Here is a 22,374-nt window from a genome sequence, read left to right on the forward strand (position 1 = left end):
GGGGTGATCACAGAGGGGGTAGTTCATTGACACTGACATTCAGAAGCTGGATGCTATATGGCTAAAATGAGACTTTTCCTAAATAGGTTGAAAAAGAGGAAACTGTAGGAGGGTTATTTGTTGGACAATGTCATCTAATGCTGTTTATCATATAATCCTTAAAGTCTTACAAAATGAAGCAGGAAAATTAGTTTTATGGCTAATTTTGTGTGTTAACACTGACTGGTCATTTGTGTCAGACATGGTTTCTGGGTGTGTCTGTGTCGGTGTCATTTCCAGATGAGAACAGAATTAGATGTGTGGACTCAGCAGGCTACCTTCCCCCATACAAATAGTTTCATTTACATAGATTAGGGGAACTATATCTGAGTATAGCAAACTGGTTTGTCCTGCAGGTTCTGAGCCAAGAAGCAGAACGGACTTGAAGACAGAGTTTGGGGGTAAATGCATAGTACATTAGCATAGCTTAAGACAAACATTTCCATAAGAAAAAGGCATTGGTTATCTCTAGATTTGAGAATAGTTAACTTCAGGTGAAACCAGGTGTCCTTATGGCAACACAGAATTTGAAGAGAAACCTCCTTTTAAATTTGTATAGAGAAGGAAAAAATATCACTAGTTTGTTTCCTCCTGCCGCTTAAGAGAGATAAAAATGTCTGACACTTGCAGGCTATTTCCTCCATTTGGAGATCCCTGTCCTTCCTGCCTGTTACCCTCTCAGTTGGACTGTGAAGAAAGCTGAGCGCCAAAGAATTGATGCTTTTGAACTGTGGTGTTGGAGAAGACTCTTGAGAGTCCCTTGGACTGCAAGGAGATCCAACCAGTCCATCCTAAAGGAGATCAGTCCTGGTTGTTCATTGGAAGGACTGATGTTGAAGCTGAAACTCCAATACTTTGGCCACCTGATGCCAAGAGCTGACTCATTGGAAAAGACCCTGATGCTGGGAAAGATTGAGGGCAGGAGGAGAAGGGAATGACAGAGGATAAGATGGTTGGATGGCATCACTGACTCAGTGGACATGGGTTTGGGTAGACTCTGGGAGTTGGTGATGGACAGGGAGGCCTGGCGTGCTGCAGTTCATGGGATCACAAAGAGTCGGACATGACTTAGTGACTGAACTGAACTGAACCACCATAAAAGAGCCCATGTGATTGACAGCAGAGTATTAAGTAGTAGAATCAAATAGGATGTTTACAGAAAATAAATAACAATATAGAATTGTAAATTCAGAAAACTATCTTTAAAGTAAAAGTATTTAAAGATTTAAGAAAAAGTAAATACACAAAATGATTTGTGATTCCTTAATCAAGTTATTCTTTTTAATGTGAATTTATGTATCTGATTGCATCAGGTCTTAGCTGTGGCATGTGGGATCTTCCCCGAGGCATGAGGGCTCTTTTGTTGCAGCACGTGGCTTCTCTCTAGTGTGGTGCATGGGCTCCAGAGCACACAGGCTTAATAGTTGCTGTGCCAGGCTTAGTTGCCCCATGGCATGTGGGATCTTAGTTCCCCGACCAGGCATAGAACCCTTGTACCCTGCATTGGAAGGTGGATTCTTAACCACTGGACTACCGGTAAAGTCCCAAATCAAGTTATTCCTTATCAAAGCAAAGCAAAGCAAAATTACTAATGTTTAAAGTAGATTATCGTTTCTTCTTCCACTTCTGGTGCTGCTTGTGTGCTCATTGAGTTTGGACCTCGTACCTTTTTTGTGAAGCGGAAGCTGAGGAGACAGCAGTCCTCGACATGGTAGACAAAAAGCCCAAGGAAGATGTCAAGACCTAGAACATCAATCATATTAATTTGTAGGTGGTGGGGCAGGATGGCTCTGTGGTGTGGTTTAAGATTAAGAGGCATACATACACTGAAGGAGAGTTACACGGCTCAAAACAGCCTGGAGTTAAAACCCCCCTCTGGGTTCTCCCCACCACTCTTTGCAAAACAAAGAACTCTCTCACCTGAAGAAAACATGGACCTTAAAGTAGATTACGCCCAGCTCCCAGCTAGTCCCAGCCTCTGGCCAATCTCCAGAATACCTTGCCCCAGCCATTTAAGAGATAACTAATCTGAACAACCTTGGAGAAAACAGGCCCCCTTAAGACAGTTGATTTCCACATATATGCCTATATATACTTACTCTTTTCTTGAGTTAGTGCATTAGCTCACTAATCGGACTGCTGCCCCTTCTCGTCTCATTAAAGGTGATCTGTTCCTATAAAGTACCGGTCTCATTCTTTTTCTGAACTTCACCTTCTCTAACTCCCTTACCCTATATACACCACGTAGTAAACTAATAAAAGCCTATTGTGAATGACAAGATTTATCAATGGGGCAGATCAGATTCCAATTTGATGGGCAGCTAATCAATGAAACAGACACACCTGCATAGTCGGAGATGGAAGATGAAGATACAATTGACATATTCCAGCAGCAGGAAGGAAGTGTCTACTAAAAAGGGAACCTGCTACTTTACTCCAGAATTCTGTTCCTCGAGACCAAGAAGACATTGTCAGTTAGAAAACCACAGTTTTCTCCCACCACATCCTGACTACTACAGTATAGTTTCTCCATTCTTTAGTTTCCCTCGTACCCATTCCTTTATTGTACTTGAAGTAACTGGTGTGTGTGCACAAGCATGTTGCATTTTTTTAAACTGAATGGCCAATGGTATGTTTTGCTCAGCATCAAATGGAGACGGGATAGGGAAAAATACTGATTCTCTGAAAATACCCCCTTTTCTCCGTTAGTGGCAGGCCCATCACCTCTTATCTTTGTATTCCAGTAAGTTATTTTGCTCTCACTGTTTAACAACAACAACAAAAAAGAAGAACATAAAAATTCTTGTATACCTTGTTTGATTGGAGAATTTTAATGTTTTTCATTTATCACTGTAAAACCATGAACAATTTTATAACTTTTTGTACATAGCTGTTACATGTAGAGCGATCTATCTTTAAGCAGAGATAAATTACTCTAAAAGAAATGAATCCTGGATAGTTTTCTCTACTAGTCAAGCATCTTGTTGTTTAAATAAACGTGTTTAAAAATGAAAAAAAAAAAAAAAAAAAAGTAAGCTCCTATTCATTCTTAACATGCATTTCTAGTCACAAAGAAAATTAATTAGTGTTAGTCACTCAGTCGTGCCCGACTCTTTGCGACCCCATGGACTGCAGTCCACCAGGCTCCTCTGTCCATGAGATTTTCCAGGCAAGGATACTGGAGTGGGTTGCCATTGCCTTCTCCAGGAGATCTTCCCAACCCAGGGATTGAACCCAGGTCTCCCTCACTGCAGGCAGATTCTTTACCAACTGAGCTACAAGGGAAGCCCACAAAGAAAATTAATTGATATCAGTTTAGATCAGTGCTTATATGCTGGGAGATTAAGTTATTACAAATATTCTATTATTTAATTCCCACAATAGGCCTATAAGGTAAGTCTTAGTACTTTTATTTCTTATGGAAAACTGAATCTATTTAATTTTAATAAGGGCTGGGCTGCCGTCTATGGGGTCACACAGAGTCGGACACAACTGAAGTGACTTAGCAGCAGCAGTAAGTATGATAATAAAATTTTGTTATTTCAAAGCCCAAGCTCTTAACTGTCCACAGTGTTCCCCAACTATAATATGTGACCTGTAAGAGCACCCTGCTATGAAATAGCTCAACTTAGTTTTAGCCATTACCATGACCTGCTCTTGCTTCATTAATGGCTCTCCCTCGTACTCCACATCCTAGGGAATCTGACTTCTACCTTTTCTTGGGGAGTATTCTACTGAAAGAGCACCTGTGCTGGAGAAACGCAGTCCTAGGGCTAATCATCCTGTCTTCTGCACTGTTAGCCATGAAATGTTGGATGTACCTCATAAGTTTATGTATTCCTTTCATGACCTGATAGGAACTTGTTCTTCATGTGAAATTTTTGAAGATTTACTGGGATAAAGATACTCCATGTATATATGTATATTTATACACATAATTATATGTATGTGTACACACGTACATGTGTGTATGAGTGTGTATATATATACAATTCCCAGTTTACATGCTTTGTCATTCCACCGGGACAAGGTACTACCCTTCTATAATTTGATGTAGACGCTGTATAGTAGTCTGCTCTAATTTATAACATATACTTCTCAGAGAAAAGCTTGCTCCTTTGCTATCCTAGGTCAATTTCTCATCATGAATTTGAAACTAGTTACCAAAAAAAAAGAACAGAAAAGAAAAGTACATGGTATGGCATATACTGTAGAATGTGTGGGTGAGTGTGTGAGTGTGTGTGTGTGTGTGTGTGTGCGCGCGCGCGCGTGCACACATGCATGCTCAGTCTTGTCTGACTCTTTTTGACTCCATGGACTGTAGCCCACCAGGCTCCTCTGTCTATGTAAATTTTAAAGCAAGAATACTGGATTGAGTTGCCATTTCCTCCTCCAGGGGATCTTCCCAACCCAGGAATCGAACGAGCATTCGATCTTTAGGTGGATCAAAAGGGTGGATTCTTTACCACTGTGCCAACTGGGAAGCCCTGTACTGTGTTTTACCATAACAGAAAGGCCTGAAAATCAAAAGGCTATCCTTAATAAGAACAGCTATCCCTAAACATGGCTTCCTCTGCTAGATAGGTTTCAGAAACTCATACTTTTATACTTTTCTGACCCATTTCCAGTAAAGGACGTTAAAAATGGTCCCATATAGAGCAGCCTCAGTATAAAAAAGTTCTGTAAAACAAGATGGGAACTGGAGTGGTCTTGCCAGCCAAGTCTGGGAACTTGAAAAATGAGACTTGATAGGTCCATTATTGTTCATCTGAAGGGCACAAATATGTACACAGGACATTGACACAGCTTATACTTTTCCGTAATCATAGAGTAAATCTTTATTAAATTGTGCGGGACACTTAAATAGTTGTTTTACACTAACATTTAGTTTTACACAATGATCTTCAGAGTTAGGCACAGTTTTAAACCCTAGTTTGTACTTAAGGAAAAAGAAGCTCAGAAATTTTTCATCATTACACACCTTGTAAAGTCAAGACAGGATTAGAACTCCAACACTCTGAACATAAAATTATTATTCTGTGTACAGATATTGCTTGTGTTTTCCTTTCCATGACCCTTTGATAAACTGAGTGTGTCCTGGGCAACAGACATTCGCTCAAATACTTAGTTGATGGTAGTGGGTGGGGAGTGATTGTAGATTGTCCTGGATATCATAGATGGAGGCAGACAGGCTTTGCCATGTTTCTTTAGGTTGGTGGTCAAAAAAGAAATTTATGGAGGATTATGAGGGCAAAGACGTTATACCATTACTGTTTTTTTATTTAGAAGGGATTAGAGGTCTCTCTTTGAGAATACAAAAGAGAGTCAATGGGTAATTAAGCATGTCTGCTAACTCAAAGCAGATGCACTCTGCATCCCAAAGATGAGCACAAGTTCTAAAGTAGAGATGGGAGACTGGAAGGAAGAGATGGTGTGAATGGCACAGATCGGCTCAGGTATAGAAGATGAAATCCAAGGCAAGGGTCACTATAAGAAGTGGGAGCGGGAACAAAAGTTTCACGAACTTGGAGGGCACAGTGTCATGGGAGCCGGACAGTCCCAAGGATTGAAATATGGATAGGCATTCCGAGAAAAGTTGCACTTAGAGAACTTATAGATGAGTGACCCATGGTTTGTGACATTGAAAAATGAGACAGTGCCTGCTTCATAGTCTAGAAAAACACCAACATGACGGGGAGGAACAGTCATGGAAAGAGTTAAGACTCTTGAGTCAGGATGAGTGGTGGAAGAGTCCTCAAAGGCTTCATATCTAAATTTATCCTTTAACCCTATAACCCAGTAACCAAATTGAGGTCTGTATATGGAGTAAGCATTTTCATAACTCGTGCTTTGTTGAACAGCAAACTTTATATTACAGGAGCGTATTCGACAGTATACCCCTAGGATCCAGGCATTCTTCTCGGATACATCTATTTCCCAGTAGTGTTTCCCTGAGGAGAAATACTGGCAGCCCAAGATACCATAATTATAATACTTAACAGGCCATATTGGCACAGATAGCACTTGTCTCTGATCTTCTGAAAGGACAAGATTCAAATTTAGGTTGAATGGATTCAATGTGATGTCCACTGCAGAGGAAAAAAAAAAATCAAAACATATAACAAATATAGGGTTAGCTTATCCAGTGACATTGTGAAGAGGGAACTTGGCAATTGACTGTGAAGAACTTGTGTTGATGGACTGGGGAAAGGGGTTCAAACATTAGAGTGACATATTATATGCATGTATCAGGAGGTGAACACATGGGGCTATGACCAAATCTAATTGAAACTGCAAACTTCGGAAATGGGGTCAGAACACAGTAATTTGAAGACCCGATAAATCTTCTTACCCCAGTGGCACTGGACGCGTGTTAGGTCTGAAATGATAAAAGATTCAATGATGTTGATTGATGCAAGTGACTAAGCACTGATACCTATTTCTTTTCTAGGGTGGGGTAAGGGGTAGGACCACTGTGAAGCTATGAAGTGGTGAATGAGAGGATGAACCAGAAACCTAGCCATTCTCCCTTTTATATAACCACATCCTCTTCAGCAATACCCCTTCTCTGAACACCCTCCTTCTTTCAACCCCGACTTGTGCCGAAATTTAGTCCCTGGCACCACAAGAATCCCATATCCACACTCCTGCCCTGGCTTCCACACCTTTAAACGTGTGCAGCATTCCAAGCAGATCTGGAACACGGAATACATTCTTCAGTTTCTTGGAAACCGTTTTTGGCTTCTTCAGTGTCCAGATCTCACTCCTGGAGATGACAAAAATGTTGACCCTATGTCTCTTACATTCCATCCTTTTAATACCACTGCCTTCCTCTCCTTCCATGCACTGATGCACTTAAACCTTCCTCCCTGAGAAACCCAAGGAGGGGAGAAGTGAAGGCTCTGACACTGCAGCCAAAAGAAATGTGCTCATGTCTACCTGCCCACTTAGGAAGAACACCTTCACTTAAAAAAGTAAAATAAAAAGCTGTCTCCTTCTAGAAATGGAATATATTAACCCTTCTTTTGATACTTCATGGAATGAATATGAAACTAAGTAAAATAAAAAGCTGTCTCCTTCTAGAAATGGAATATATTAACCCTTCTTTTGATACTTCATGGAATGAATATGAAACATGGAATGAATATGAAACACTGCAGCCAAAAGAAATGTGCTCATGTCTACCTGCCCACTTAGGAAGAACACCTTCACTTAAAAAAGTAAAATAAAAAGCTGTCTCCTTCTAGAAATGGAATATATTAACTCTTCTTTTGATACTTCATGGAATGAATATGAAACTAGGTGAAATACTATATAGGAAAGGCTTTTGCTACCTCTGTGCTGTGCTGTGCTGTGCTGTGCTTAGTTTCTCAGTCATGTCCGAATCTTTGCGACCCCATTGACTGTAGCCCATCAGGCTCTTCTGTCCATGGGGATTCTCCAGGCAAGAATACTGGAGTGAGTATTCCTCCATGCTTTCCTCCAGAGTCTTCCCAACCCAGGTCTCCTGCATTGCAGATGGATTCTTTTACTGTCTGAATCACCAGGGAAACCCTTTGCTACCTCTAAAATGGTACTAATATGGAAAAGTCATCATACACCATTAATGGGTCTCCCAGATGGACATTCCCAGGCAGATCAGTAGGGAGGCTACAGATCCTGACTGTGGTATGGGTCTATTTTTGGAAAGCCGATAAGCCCGTGCCCTGGTTCAAAGCTTTACTTCCAGGGGTGTGGCCCACAAACAACACTGGAGATTTTTAGGAGTTCTGGGAAAAAGTTAAAAACTTCTGGCAAAGGAGAAGTTATGACTACTGAACTGAAAATGGTTAGAACTTCATGTGTTTGTAAAGAATTTGGTGCTGCTAGATGGATCAGCAAACTTTAGACACAAAGACTACACTTTCCTGTGTAAGTTTTTAAAATGTGTGACTTGGAAAAGATTAATTATTGCCACCAGAGTCAAAACCAATAACCTCAAGGCTCAGGTCTGCTTGTGGAATGATGCAGTCCCACTCTACTTCTATGTAGGCAAAATTTAAAACAAAACAAAACATTTTTTTTTCCTCTTTAAAGCTGACCCGCATAACTATTTTAGGGCTTGACAAGGCCCATGTGCTAACACAAGCACCAGTGAAATAAAGAAACCAAAGAAGAACATAGGGTGAAATAAATGAGTGAAGTCACAGGAGTCTAACAGTAAAATCCTTTATCCTCTTTGCCCTTATAGACCCTAACTCTGTGAATTCCAACTACCGGATTCATTAACATAGAATCTGGCTCATTCTCAAAAAATATAGAACACTAAAATCCTCATCTATGACCACAATTTAAAATAATACTACATCAAAATTTCATTGTTTGGGGAGATTTTTCATTCTGATTGACCAGATAACTCTTATGGCTACCAACTTTTCTTCATACCACATGAACATGACTCCTGATCACCCATACGCACCATTTCATGATTCCACTCATGTCCTAGGAGGAAGAGAGAAAACACAAGTCAAGGAGAAGAAATAAAACAGCAGGATTAAGGAAACAAAGAATAGGAAAACTATAGAGAAAAACAGAGCAGTCAAAGTTATTTGAAATTATTTGAAAAAATCAATAAAATAGATAACTCTTTAGCTAGATATCTCAAGAAAAAAATACATAGAAGGCAAATTACTAAAACAAGAATTAGAGAAGAGACGGTACTACTGAATTAACAGAAATTAAAAGATTATAAAGGCTATGAAAAATTATATACCAACAAATTAGATAATGCAAATTAAATGGACAAATTCCTTCAAACGCAGAAACTATCCACACTGATTCAGAGAGAAATAAAAAAACTGAATAGACCTAAAACATGTAGAGATTGGACTGGAAACCAAAAACTTCCTGTAAAGGAAAGTCCAGTTCTAGATGGCTTCACTGGTGAATTCTGATAGTTTTAAAGACAAAATAGTACAAATACTTCACAAATTCTTCCAAAAAACAGAAGATGAGGAAACACTTCCCAAATCATTCCATGAGGCCAATACTATTCTGATACTAAAATGAGACAAAGACATTACAAGAAAAGTAAACCACAGGCTAATATCCCTTATGAATATAGACATGAAACTTTTTCAATGAAACACTAGAAAATTTAATCCAGCAAAATATAAAAGATTATACATCATGCGTCCATGCATACTAAGTTGATTCAGTCATATCTGACTCTTTCCGACTCTATGGACTGTAGCCTCCCAGGCTCCTTTGTCCATGGGATTCTCCAGGCAAGAATATTGGAGTAGGTTACCATTCCCAAGATCAAACCCAGATCTATTATGTCTCCTGCATTGGCAGGCAGGTTCTTTACCACTAGTGCCACCTGGGAAGCCCATTATACATCATAGTCAACTTGAATTTATCCCAGAAATGCCAGGTTGCTTCAACATTAGAAAAGCCATCAATATGAGTGAAAATAAGCTTGATAAATATTTCAAAAGAGCCTCTTAGTGACAACAACAGGATTAGAACTCAAGGACACAGATGAGAAGGTAACTGACACGGGTTCAGAACCGCAGGTTGGATGGCCCTCCTCACCTGCAGCAGCTCCACAGTTGACCATTCACTGCGGCGCTCCAGATCTGAGATGAGCTCCTTCAGCAGCTCGCCCTGCTGAACCAGCTCAGCCTCAGCCACAGCCAAGCTATCCAGGGTCTTCTTCTCCTCTTCCTCCAATTTCTGCAATTCTCTTTGCTCCTCACTGTCTAGGATGCTTCTAAGCTGATTAAACTCTGTTTGTATCCTTTGTCTCTCAGTCTGAATCTGATACTGTAAGGTTAGACAAGGGGGAGAGGGAATGAATTTGTCAGCTGGGGAGTCTACTGTGTAAGGGATTAAGAGCCAGGAAAATATTTTTCAGGGGCTTCTTACCAGGAGGGGAGTTAAAGTAGGCAAGCAATTTTGGGGAAAGCTCAGATTTTTTTTTTCTATTATTTTCCCTCAGTACAAATCAAAAAGGTCTCAGACAATCTTATCTGCCAACCCTGGGCCAAAATGTAAAGTCTGAGTGAGGTTTGCGTTCTGGATAGCTGTCCTAGACATTCATGCCTCCCTGTATTACTACAGTCCCTAAGTTTGAACCTTGAGAAAAAGCTCAGTATTTTGCCATTGTCTTCCATTGAAGGTGTCAGAGACTTGCAGGTGGAATGGAAGACAGAATTCTCCAGGCTTCTTCACCATAGAGGGCTTCCCTGGTGGCTCAGTGGCAAAGAACATGTGTGCAATGCAGGAGACTCAGGAGACTTGGGTTCAGTCCCTGAGATAGGAAAATCCCCTGTGAAGGGAATGGCAACCCATTCCAGTATTCTTGCCTGGAGAATCTCATGAACAGAGGAGCCTGGCAGGCTACAGTCCATAGGGTTGCAAAGAGTCAGACACGACTGAAGCAACTGAGCACAACAACACAGACTCACCATAAAGTCAGTCTTCATGTTGAATTCCAAAACTCTGTGTATGTTTGAAACATATCCACTCTCTAGACCCTACTTCCCACAGGGAAAGGACAAAGGAGAGAACAAATAAAATGGCACCTGGACTCATTTAATGCCAGGTGACAAGAGGAAGGGGCTTCCTAATGATTAGGACAGGAGAAGAGACAGTTGTGCTGACTCCTAACTCAGAAATGCATTAGGAAGAGTCTCCTCCCACCTTCCAGGAAGTTCTCTCTTCTCTGATGTCAGCTTCCAACTTCTCAGCCTTCTGCTGCTCCTTCCTCAGCCTCGTCAGAGCTGCTTGGAGCATCTCCTATAAGGGAGGAACTACATTAGCATCAAACTTTGGGCTTTTTCAGCACCTGGACAGAGAATAAACAGGGAAGAAACCATGCTGATCTCAGAAGAGACCAGTTTATGGAAACCAGTTTGAATCTCATCATTAAAATTGATGACATGAGATAGAAGAAAATCTGAGAAGGTAAATGCATTGTTTATTCCTAAGTGGTGAAAGTCACTATCCTTGCCAATTCTCTCTCTTTTTTTTTAGAGTAATTATTGATTCTGCTCTTGCAAGGAATGTCCTTTTTTCTTATTGACACTCTTTCTATATCCAATCCACAATCTTCAACAGCACCCATTCTGCTGAGAGCTAATCTCAGCAACTAGAGCTAATCTGGTGAAGGAATTGCCAATCAATACAATGAAAGAGACAAAAGAAGAAAACCTCTCACTTTCAGCCAAGAGTCTATACTTTTGGCTCCTCCTTTATGTAACTAAAGAAAAACACAGAAATGTCCTTCAGACATTGGAAGTTGAGCATACCGTTAAGAGACATACATCAGAGATTATAGAGCTCACTACTATGGTGCCAAACAGAGAAAATGAAAAGGTGAGATTTTCCACCAAGTACTAATTTCCATCCTGGGCCCTACCTGACTTTCCTTGAGTGCCTCTTCCATGAGGAATGTGTGGTGACCATGGTGCTCCTGAGATCGTTCACAAAGACGACAAATGACTTTTCTGTCTTCCTTACAGAAGAGTAGGAGTTTCTCTTCATGGTGCACACAGAGACCTGTCTTCTGCCCCTCCTCTGGGCTCAGCTTGACCTTTCTGAGTCTCTCTACTATGTTGGCCAGGTGCAGATTAGGCCACAGGTTTCCAAGTGAGTACTGCGTACCACACACAGGACAGCTGCTGTCCCCTCCTAGGCTGATGTCTGTCTCCTTGTTAGTGATGCAAGTCTGGCAGAAGCTGTGACCACAGCCTAGACTTAGGGGTTCTGTTAAAAGCTCCCTGCAGATGGGACAGGATACCTCTTCCTGTAGGTTCATCACAGTATTTAAAGCCATAGCAGCTGCTCCCTGGCTTCCTCCTGTCCAAACTTCTGGAGCTCTTCTTGCTTAAGGATTCTGGGATGGATGGGCAGATTGAAAAGAGATATGTAAGACTGGCATAGATAAAAAAAGATTTCAATCATGCAGACATTAAAAACTGATTAAGACTGAAATACTGAAGAACAAGAAAGAACAAATAGAATTAATGGCCTGAGAAAGCCACTAATGCCTCAGGGCTTTTGCAGTTTGTTTTTCTTTCACCCTACAATGATCTTTCCTTTGATATTTGCATGACTTCCTGTTATGCTTCATCTGACACCCTCCTTACATGGCCTCTCCTTTGCAGGGCCTTATGCGATTAACTCATCTACAGCACAAGCATCAATACATCACTTGGTGTGCACTTACCATCTTTTTCTTATTATCACTGTATAATATATGATACCTTTCTTGAAGTATCCTACTCCAAAAATGCAATCTGTGTAGATTAGGCACTTGTTTTTATTCACTGCTGTATCCCTAATGCCTAGCACAGGGAACATGATGTTTGATGAATACATAAAGGATCTTCTCACTTCTCCAGAGGAAATTAGACCTTTTAAAAAAAAATCAGCATTTCCTCTTTTCTTTCCATTAATTAGCTGTTCTCCTATAGGTGAGCTTTAGGAGCACAGATAGTTTTCCAGTAAAGATTTATCTATGGATCAATCAATCGATTTTCCCATCTGTCTCTCCCAATATACCTTTCCATAAGGAGTCCTCCCACATACTTACACTCACTCCCCAGAGACACACACAGACAGAGTAAACATTATAAAAGGAAAGTAATTTTATGACTAACAATTGTCTCAGTTCAGTTCAGTTGCATAGTTGGATCTGACTATTTGTGACTCCAGGGACTGCAGCACACCAGGCCTCCCTGTCCATAACCAACTGCTGGAGTCTACTCAAACTCATGCCAATTGAGTTGGTGATGCCATCCAACCATCTCATCCTCTGTCATCCCCATTCTTCTTCCACCTTCAATCTTTCCCAGCATCAGGGTCTTTTCCAAGGAGTGAGTTCTTTGCATCAGGTAGCCAAAGTATTGGAGTTTCAGCTTCAGCATCAGTCCTTCCAATGAATGTTCGGGACTGATTTCCTTTAGGATGGACAGGTGAGATCTGCTTGCAGTCCAAGGGACTCTCAAGAGTCTTCTCCAACATCACAGTTCAAAAGCATCAATTCTTTGGTGCTCAGCTTTCTTTATAGTCCAACTCTCACATCCATACATGACTACTGGAAAAACCATAGCTTTGACTAGATGGACCTTTGTTGGCAAAGTAATGTCTCTGCTTTTTAATATGCTGTCTAGGTTGGTTATAACTTATCTTCCTAGAAGTAAGTGTCCTTTAATTTCATGGCTGCAGTCACCATCTGCAATGATTTTGAAGCCCCAGAAATAAAGCCTCTCACTGTTTCCATTGTTTCCGCATCTATTGGCCATGAAGTGATGGGACCAGATGCCATGGTCTTAATTCAGTTTTCTGAATGTTGAGCTTTAAGCCCACTTTTTCACTCTCCTCTTTCACTTTCATCAAGAGGCTGTTTAGTTCTTCACTTTCTGCCATAAGAGTGGTGTCATCTGCATATCTGACGTTATTGATATTTCTCCCAGCAATCTTGATTCCAGCTTGTGCTTCATCCAGCCCAGCATTTCTCATGATGTACTTGCATATAAGTAAAATAAGCAGGGTGACAACATACAGCCTTGATATACTCCTTTCCCAATTTGGAACCAGTCTGTTGTTCCATGTCCTGTTCTAACTGTTGCTTCCTGACCTGCATACAGATTTCTCAAGAGGCAGATCAGGTGGTCTTGTATTCGCATATCTTTAAGAATTTTCCAGAGTTTGTTGTGATCCACACAGTCAAAGGCTTTGGCATAGTCAATAAAACAGAAGTAGATGTTCTTCTGGAACTCTCTTGCTTTTTCCATGATCCAACGGATGTTGCCAATTTGATCTCTGGTTCCTCTGCCTTTTCTAAATCCAACTTGAACATGTGGAAGGTCACGGTTTACATACTGTTGAAGCCTAGCTTGGAGAATTTTGAGCATTATTTTACTAGTATGTGAGATGAGTGCAATTGTGGGGTAGTTTGAGCATTCTTTGGCATTGCCTTTCTTTGGGATTGGAATGAAAATTGACCTTTTCCAGTCCTGTGGCCACTGCTGAGTTTTCCAAATTTGCTGGCATATTGAGTGCAGCATTTTCATAGCATCGTCTTTGAGGATTTGAAATAGCTCAACTGGAATTCTATCACCTCCACTAGCTTTGTTCATAGTGATGGTTCCTAGGCCCATTTGACTTCACATTCCAGGATGTCTGGCTCTAGGTGAGTGATCACACAATCGTGATTATCTGGGTCATGAAGATCTTTTTTGTATAGTTCTTCTGGGTATTCTTGTCACTTCTTCTTAATATCTTCTGCTTCTGTTAAGTCCATACCATTTTTGTCCTTTATTGAGCCCATCTTTGCATGAAATATTCCTTTGGTATCTCTGATTTTCTTGAAGAGATCTCTAGTCTTTCCCATTCTATTGTTTTCCTCTATTTCTTTGCACTGATCTAGGAGGAAGGCTTTCTTATCTCTCCTTGCTATTCTTTGGAAGTCTGCATTCAAATGGGTATATCTTTCCTTTTCTCCTTTGCCTTTTACTTCTCTTCTTTTCACAGCTATTTGTAACAATTGTCTAGCCAGTTAGAATTTATAAGTCACTTCAACCTATTTATTCTGCATACAAAAATCCTTGTGAAATGAGTACTCCCTTTATTCAGATGCATAAATAGAATCAAGTGACTTACAAAGATCATTGAAATCAATAAGTTGAATTGGGGTGACTTCCCTGGTGGCTCAGACAGTAAAGCGTCTGCCTACAATATAGGAGACCCAGGTTCAATCCCTGGGGCGGGAAGATCTCCTGGAGAAGGAAATGGCAACCCACTCCAGTATTCTTGCCTGGAGGAGCCTGATGGGGTCACAAAGAGTCAGACACAACTGAGCGACTTCACTCACTTCACTCATAGTGTCTTCAGGGTCCTCTTTCAGAGGCCTGGTGGATGTGATAAACATTATTACCTAGAGGTACATAGTTTTGAGAAATCAAATAATTTTCCAAATAGGAGAATATCGAAGATATAGCTGCTGAATAAGTAAGATTTTAATCGAAAGCTGAATGATGAGAAGGGAATATGAAATGAGAGGAAAAAAATATTTTAGAGAAAAGGAGTCACCTATGTGAATGGACGTCCTGTTAGTGAAAGGCACGGCATCTTTGACCTGCTTTAAAATGTCAGCCTGACTGGTATACAGAGAGCTGCTAGGCTTTCAGAATGGCAAGAACCCAGAAGAGACCAGAAATTTTACAATTCCTACATGATGTGAAGTTTCCTTCCAAAGAGCAGAGGTTCAGTGATGGAAGTTTGTAGGACAAGTTGATGGAAACAATGGAGAGAAGCAGAAGAGAGTGAGAGATGAGACAAAATGACAGGCTTGGGAGTTAGAGATTATGTATATGGGAATGAAGGATTATCATCAGGCTTAAGTCTTTACTTCCTGTAAGAAGGAAGACACTGGCATTACCTTCTCCTGTTCTTTATTTTTGTTATTTTTAGTAAACAGAGACCTCAGCTTCATCAAAGAAGTTGTGACTCTTATAGGGTCACCTATAGGGTCCTGTAAGCTATGCTTCTGGTTCTTACAAAGTAATCAATCTGCTGGCATAAAACTTACTTAAACTATGTTAGTTTCATACATATCCACCTGATCTTGTTCTCTTGCAAATGACCTGAAGAGAGAGACGACGTACCTACTATATTACAATATGGCCCCTCATGCAGAGCCCACCAGAGGCGGCCATACTGACTTCTGGGTCTCTTCTCCTCTGTGCCCCTGCTAGGCTAAGTGAACCTGGTTGGCTTCTGCCCTGCTAAGATACGTGAGTGGGAATGGCAAACCAACCCTGAAACTAGTGCTAGTGGTCATCAGAGGTCCTGTCACAGAGTGGTAGCATGGCGATGCTGACTCTCAGAACCTGGACTCAGTACAAGGAACTATGAAGCAAAAAATTACAGAAATAAAAATAAAGGAATATCTCAGTAGATATTAATATCTTGGAACTTGCTATGATGGGTTTTTTGTCTCCTATGCAGATACATTCACTTGCTTGAATGTGAGCTTATTTGAAAACAAGGTCTTTGCAGATGTAATCAAGTTGAGATGAGATTATACTGATACAAAGTGGGCTATAAACACAATGACCAATATCCTTCAAGAAGACGAGAGGGCACACAGACATGCTGGAAAGAAGGCCATGTGGCGATGGTGGCAGAGATTGGAGTAGTGCAGCCACGAGGCAAGAAATGATTAGGATTGCTGAAAGCCACCAGAAACAGGAGGTGAACATGGAATGGATTCCTCCTTGGAGCCTACAGAAAAGAAACAAGTCTACCACCACTTTGATTTTGGACTCCTAGCCTCCTGAACTATGAGAAAATAAATTTCTGTTCCTTGAACAACCCAATTTGTGATCCATTTTTCTTTGTGACAGTCGTAGGAAATGAATACAGTTGCAAAGGTTTGATATTGAAACAAAGATCTGAGGGATTCATAAGCTATAAACTTACCCTTGCTCTAAAGAGTCGGGGAGAGGGGCATAATGAAAGCTGCATGGAGATAAATTTAGGTCTAGAAATTTGTCCACTTCACCAATCATCCATGAAGTGAACCTGGTGAGAAGTAAAGCTGGTGGGTATAATCTAGCCAATGGTAGAGATACTGAAAATTGTCTAAAGGCCATATGTTGTTAACTCCTGGCTGCAGTGACTATGTGTCAGATCAGGCTCTGATAACTGGCAAGACCAGGGGTTTACATAATATGACACTGTCCATCCTAGCTTACAACTGAAGCTATGAGCCAACATTGGCATGATATATTTTCATTCTATTTAGAATCCACTCAATACTGAGAAACACTAAGAGTCTACAGAGGAGGGAAGAGTAGAACATGCATTCTACTGTGGGGCTTTGGATCTCCTGTTTAGAGTTTGGCTGCAAGGAACTGATGTCAAAGTGGATGCCACCATAAATGGCCACAAAAGGAGAAAGGTGCAGAGGAGCCAGAGCCCCCAAACATGGGCAGTGACCCAACCAAGACCCAAGAATGACCCCAAGAGCCCAGCAGCCATTTTTCAGGGACATGGAGAAGGGAAGACAAGAAGTATCTACCTAATAGAACTCCCAGGTCAGATAGTTGCCATGGTGTCAAATGAATGCATCCTATACTTGAGTCTTCTCCTAATATCTGGATTCATGATATTGTAAACTCTATGCTTCTCTGCAGATTAGACAGTAAAATGAAAGTGTCTCTAGAAAGTGGAGTGCAGGGAAGGATGGCCCTAGGAGCTTCTGGACAACATCCCAGACACTTCTCTGGGTTTCCTGAGTCAGGAACTGCCAATGAGAAAAGCAGGCCTTTAAGTCTCTCACATTCGTAAGATTGTGCTCAATTTTCTTTTCACAATGAGACCTTTGGGACTTCCCTATTGGTCCAGTGGTTGACTCCACCTTCCAATGCAAGAGATGCAAGTTCGATCCCTGGTTGGGGAACCTAGGTCCTACATGCCACAGGGTGTGACCAGAATTTGTAAAAAACAAATCAATGAGGCTTCAAGAGCACTACTTAAAATTGCAAGACCTTTACTGGGTCTTTGCAGATTCCTCAGCCTGAGTCAACATTTAAAAAATGTTCCTCCATAATATTAATCATCTTCTTATATACTACATTTAGTTTTGTTTGTTTACAATCTCTTCCCAGCTCTAATGTAAGCTACTATACATATTTAACATTTATTGTATGTTGAATGGATATTCATTGTACTTTTAAAAGCCAGCAGCCTGCTTTAGTTCCTATGAAATACATCTTAAAAATAAATGAATAAATCTATTTTCCTCCTATTTATTGCACCTTATTTTTGACCCTGAGAAGACAACTGTTATCTGGGGAGAAGTGGATCCTATTCAAGAGTAAGGCATAGACTCACAGAAAGGCAGTAACAATGACTTCTGAAAAGTGGGCACACAGAACAGAGAGACCATGTATCAGAATGTAAGTAAGATATCAATCCTTGTGTATATGTAGCACAGCTTCTTTATCCATTCTTCTATCAATGGACATTAAGGTCCCACTCTATGGCACAGGGAATTATACTCAATATCCTATGATAAACCTAATGGAAAAAGCATATAAAAAATAATACATATGTATAACTGGATCACTTTTCTGCCTAGCAGAAATTAACACAACATTGTAAATCAACTACACTTCAATAAAATAAATTTAAAAATAAAAAAAAAGATAGGATAATAACAATAAAGAAAGATATCAATCACTGTGAAATGCGAGCTTAAGATGGGACATCCTTAGTGTCAATCGATAAGAGCAAACTTCTTGGCAAGACCACTGAGTCTTTGGGCTACTTCTGAGCAATAATCAACTCCTTATTAATTAGTGGTCTATTGTAAATAATAAGTAATTGAGGGAACAATCACTTCAAAGGTGTGCCTAAGTGGAAGAAGAAGGAAGAAAAGTTCCAAGGCAGCAGAGACTACTGAAGAGAGAGAAGCAGGTCTATTCAGGGAAGTGCAAGCAGATTCCTGAGACTGGACCTCAGCGGGACACGCGATAAGTGGAAGCCACAGAGGTGGGCAATTGTCATAACATCCAACCTGCCATCCTCAGGCAGGACAGAAGCTGAGGGGATGTCAGGACGGCCACAGACGCCCCTCAGTGGTGCTAGGAGGAGGGCAAAAGGATCAACTTCAACATTGCCCCTGGCCATGTTCCCAAGGCTCCATTCTGTCTCATGCTCCGTACAAGAAGCTGGGGCTTCACACAGTTGGAAAACAAGGACCTCCTTCACCAGGTTTTCTTCTGAGGAGGTGGAGGTGAGTAGATTTTCTGTTCATCTCTTTATGAGAGAGAGACACACACACACACACACAGAAAGATAAACACACAGAGAGACACACAGAGAGAGGATTCTATTTCCTCTCAGGAAGGTAGACAATCAAAGCTATGGTGTAGGAAAGAGATGCGGATGGACTCAGCCTGGAGAAATAAGTGCTCCTCCAGGAAGCAAGCAAGGCCCTCTGCCTCTTCCACACTCACTTCTTTCCAGGCCGTTCCTTCTCTAGACTCAGAGCTGCCATCTGTCTGCACTCAGCAGGAAGCCTGCAAGTTGGCTTTTTTGACCTTCAGTGCAAGCCTGGGCCACAATCTAAACTCATCCAATTAAGCCTAGTACTTTCCTTCCAGAGTCTCCCGCCCTCTGTGCCTCCACAAACCTCCCCACACACCTTCAGCTTCCAGAGAAGACTCTTGGTTTCAGTGGTGAAGAAAAGCAGGGGCAATCAAGGTCAGAATTCACTCACCAAATAGGGCTCAGTCTGCATGAAGCAGTTTCTTATGAGGAGCTGGCAGAGAAACGAAAGTGAAATCTTGGCCTGGCAGGAAGAGGAAGAGGGGAGGAACTCTGGGCCAAGTTGGCAGCTGTCCCTTAGGGCCACTGGGGAGAGAGTAATGCTTTAACCCAGAGGTTCTCAAGAGGGGAGGGGCCTTTGGCCTCTGTGACAAATTTGGTTGTGGGGGATGCTTCTGCCATCTAGTGGACAGAGACCAGGGATACAGCCAACCATTCTATAATGCACAGGATCACTCCCACAACAGTGTTCTGTCCAAAATGCCGAGGTTGAGAAATTCTGTTTAGCCATCTCTGTTTCCTAGACCAGCTAGAAGTGGAGGGTCTCCACCACTTTCATAATTGTGCACAGGCCCTCAATCATTCTACCATTTAAAACAAATATTTATTTGGCTGTGATATATCTTAGTTGTGGCATGTGGGATCTTCAATCTTCATTGTGGTAGGTAGGATCTAGTCCCCTGACCAGGGATCAAACCTGGGCCACCTGCTTTGGGAGTACAGAGTCTTAACCACTGGACTACCAGGAAAGTCCCCCAATCAACCAATTTGAATCAACCCTTCCTGTCCAGTGTTCGACTTGCTCCCCAAAAGCATTACACCATCTCCTAGGAGATGGGAGTTGAAACCACACCTGGTGGGAACAACCTTGAGCAGAGAAGTCCCTATCAAAAGTCTCCCACCTTCTTGGGCACAGGATAATCCTAGAACACTATGTCTCCATGAAAATTTTTATTTATTTATCTATTTATTTAGCTTTATTGAGGAAATACAATTAAAGGACTAATTTTTTTTAATCCCTTTTAAAAAATTTATTTATTTTATTTTTGGTTACACTGAATCTTTGTTGTTGTGTGGGGGCTTCTTCTAGTTGCAGTGAGTGGGGGCTACTCTTCATTTTAGTGCACAGGCTTTTGTGGTAGCTCTTCTTGCAGAGCACAGGTTCTAGGTGCATGGGCTTCAGTAGTTACAGTATGCAGACTCAGCAGTTGTGACTCATGGGCTCTAGAGCATGGACTCAATAGTTGTGGCACATGGGCTTAGTTGCTCTGCAGCATGTGGAACCTTACTGGACCAGGGATCGAAACTGTGTCCCCTGCATTGGCAGGCAGATTCTTATCCACTGCACCACAAGAGAAGTCCCTAGGCTAATTTTTTGTGCTGTATCCATTGAGGAAGTCCTGGGTTCTCTTGTACTCTTGGAAAACACATTACATAAGAAAAAATGCGACCTTTGGAAACTGCTTTCCAAGGTGTAATATCCCTTCTACCCTTTCCCATCTTCTGACTCATACTTAGAGACGAAGGACAAATCCAACGCAGAAAGAGAGTCCCCCAAATTGTTGAAATTTTAACAACTTTCTTGCAAAAATTTCTGTATCCATTATAAGTGGACCTATCCTTTGACTACTTTTAAGAAATTGATTATTCCTTTTTCATTTAGATAATGAAAACTAGAATAAAATCAATAGACAACAAGTTATAGGGTTAGATAAATAGATCAGTAGTTATGACCTATGTTTCACACTGACATATGCTGTTTTTTACATCCAAATAACACTTGGAGCAAAAGAAAGAAGTACATAGGTATAAAGCTTTTCGGATAGGATATGTATGCTGAAAATTAGGAAGTGCTGATAAAAAATAAAAGGAAGCATATAAATGGAGAGGCATAACTGACTTATGAATTTGAAGACTCAAAATAAGGGAGATCAGGTATCAATTTTTACAGAATATATATATATTTAATAAAATTCTATCAAAATCTCAGCAAGAATTTTTGTAGATATAGATACACTTATTCCAAAATTTATAAGGAAAGAAATAAAAAAGACTTAAAGTATTTAAAACAATTAAAGAAAAACTAACGTGTCACTGTACTTCATGTTAAAGTTTAATATTTGGCTACATTAACCAAGAAGCAATGAACATCCAAAGGAAAAAAATAAATAAATATGAGTCTTGACCCAAATTTAACCCCTTATACAAAAATTAATTCAAAGTTGGTCACTGACTTAAATATAAAATAAATATTCATAAAACATTTAGAAAAATTTTGTAAGAAAGAAAATCCCTAGAAACTAGAACTAGGTAAAGAGTTTTCAGGTGACACCAACAGCCGAACTCAGAAAAGCAAAATAAATTAGACTTATCAAGTTAAAAAAATTTAAGAAGTTTTAAAAATTAGAAACATTTACTCTGAAAAAGTCTCTGTTAAGATGTAAAGACAAGCTGCAGGCTGGGAAAATCTATCTGCAAACCACACATGTGACAAATGCCTTTTATTTAAATTATATTAAAAAAAATAAAAGCACTCCCTAAACTTAACAGTTAAAAAGAAAAAAATAATCCAGTTAAAAAACAGGCAATGGGACTTCCCTGATGGTCCAGTGGCTAAGACTCCATGCTCCCAAGGCAGGGGGCCCAGGTTTAATCCCTGACCAGGGCAGTAGATCCCATATGCTGCAACTAAGAATTTTCATGCTGCAACCAAAGATACTACATGCTGCAATGGAGATCGAATATCCCATGTGCCACAGCTAAGACCTGGGAGAGCCCTAAATAAATAAATAAACATTAAAAAAAAAAAAAAAAAAAAACAGGCAAAACACGTGAACTGACATCTCACTAAAGAGGAGCACTCAGGTGACAAACAAGAGCATGAAAAATGTACATAATCAACATTTAGAAATATGCAAATTAAAACTACGATGAAAAACAAACTAACTGAAATAAAAAATATTGATGACACCAAATGTTGATGAGGAAACGGAAGATCTGAAGCACTCATACACTGCTGGTGGGGATATATTAAAATGGAGCCACTCAGGAAAACAGTCTGGTGTCTTCTTACAAAAATAAACACAAACTTATCCTACAACACAGAATTGTGTGCTTGAGCATTTACTCTAGAAAAATAAAATCTTACATTTAATTATTTATTAATGATAATTAATCTAAAATTACTTCAGAATAAAAAGCTTTTTTAAAAAATTGCTGAATATGAAA

At 40.4% G+C, this 22,374-nt stretch overlaps 1 protein-coding gene and 1 long non-coding RNA gene across 4 annotated transcripts; one reads left to right on the forward strand and one right to left on the reverse strand.

Moving 5' to 3' along the window:
* Positions 1 to 4,846: 4,846 nt before the first annotated feature.
* Positions 4,847 to 19,466, reverse strand: TRIM34 (tripartite motif containing 34). 3 transcript variants are annotated; one of them, XM_019975307.2, is made up of 8 exons: positions 19,319 to 19,466; positions 11,444 to 11,920; positions 10,726 to 10,821; positions 9,616 to 9,846; positions 8,498 to 8,520; positions 6,705 to 6,805; positions 6,392 to 6,418; positions 4,847 to 6,128 (listed from the first exon to the last, which is right to left on the reverse strand). In XM_019975307.2, the coding sequence occupies exons 2-8, from the start codon at positions 11,858 to 11,860 to the stop codon at positions 5,557 to 5,559; spliced, it is 1,467 nt and encodes a 488-aa protein (XP_019830866.2). In that variant the 5' UTR covers positions 11,861 to 11,920; positions 19,319 to 19,466; the 3' UTR covers positions 4,847 to 5,556. The 3 variants fall into 3 exon arrangements, with proteins under 3 accessions (XP_019830866.2, XP_019830865.2, XP_019830867.2); XM_019975306.2 differs by having other exon boundaries at positions 19,244 to 19,399; XM_019975308.2 differs by lacking the exon at positions 9,616 to 9,846 and having other exon boundaries at positions 19,244 to 19,400.
* Positions 10,817 to 16,409, forward strand: LOC139187323 (uncharacterized). Its single transcript, XR_011570874.1, has 2 exons — positions 10,817 to 10,989; positions 16,039 to 16,409. It is a non-coding gene; the product is annotated as an uncharacterized lncRNA (long non-coding RNA).
* Positions 19,467 to 22,374: the final 2,908 nt, after the last annotated feature.

This window comes from Bos indicus, chromosome 15 (genome assembly GCF_029378745.1).
Source record: "Bos indicus isolate NIAB-ARS_2022 breed Sahiwal x Tharparkar chromosome 15, NIAB-ARS_B.indTharparkar_mat_pri_1.0, whole genome shotgun sequence".
Classification (NCBI taxonomy): Eukaryota; Metazoa; Chordata; class Mammalia; order Artiodactyla; family Bovidae; genus Bos; species Bos indicus.

Coding starts and splice junctions, on each gene's coding strand:
- TRIM34 (XM_019975307.2), bottom strand. CDS start 11,860: ATGGCTTTAAATACTGTGATGAACCTACAGGAAGAGGTATCCTGTCCC. Junction 10,822..11,443: donor AGGCACTCAAGGAAAGTCAG/GTAGGGCCCAGG, acceptor CCTCCCTTATAG/GAGATGCTCCAAGCAGCTCT. Junction 6,129..6,391: donor ACGCGTCCAGTGCCACTGGG/GTAAGAAGATTT, acceptor TTTCCTCTGCAG/TGGACATCACATTGAATCCA.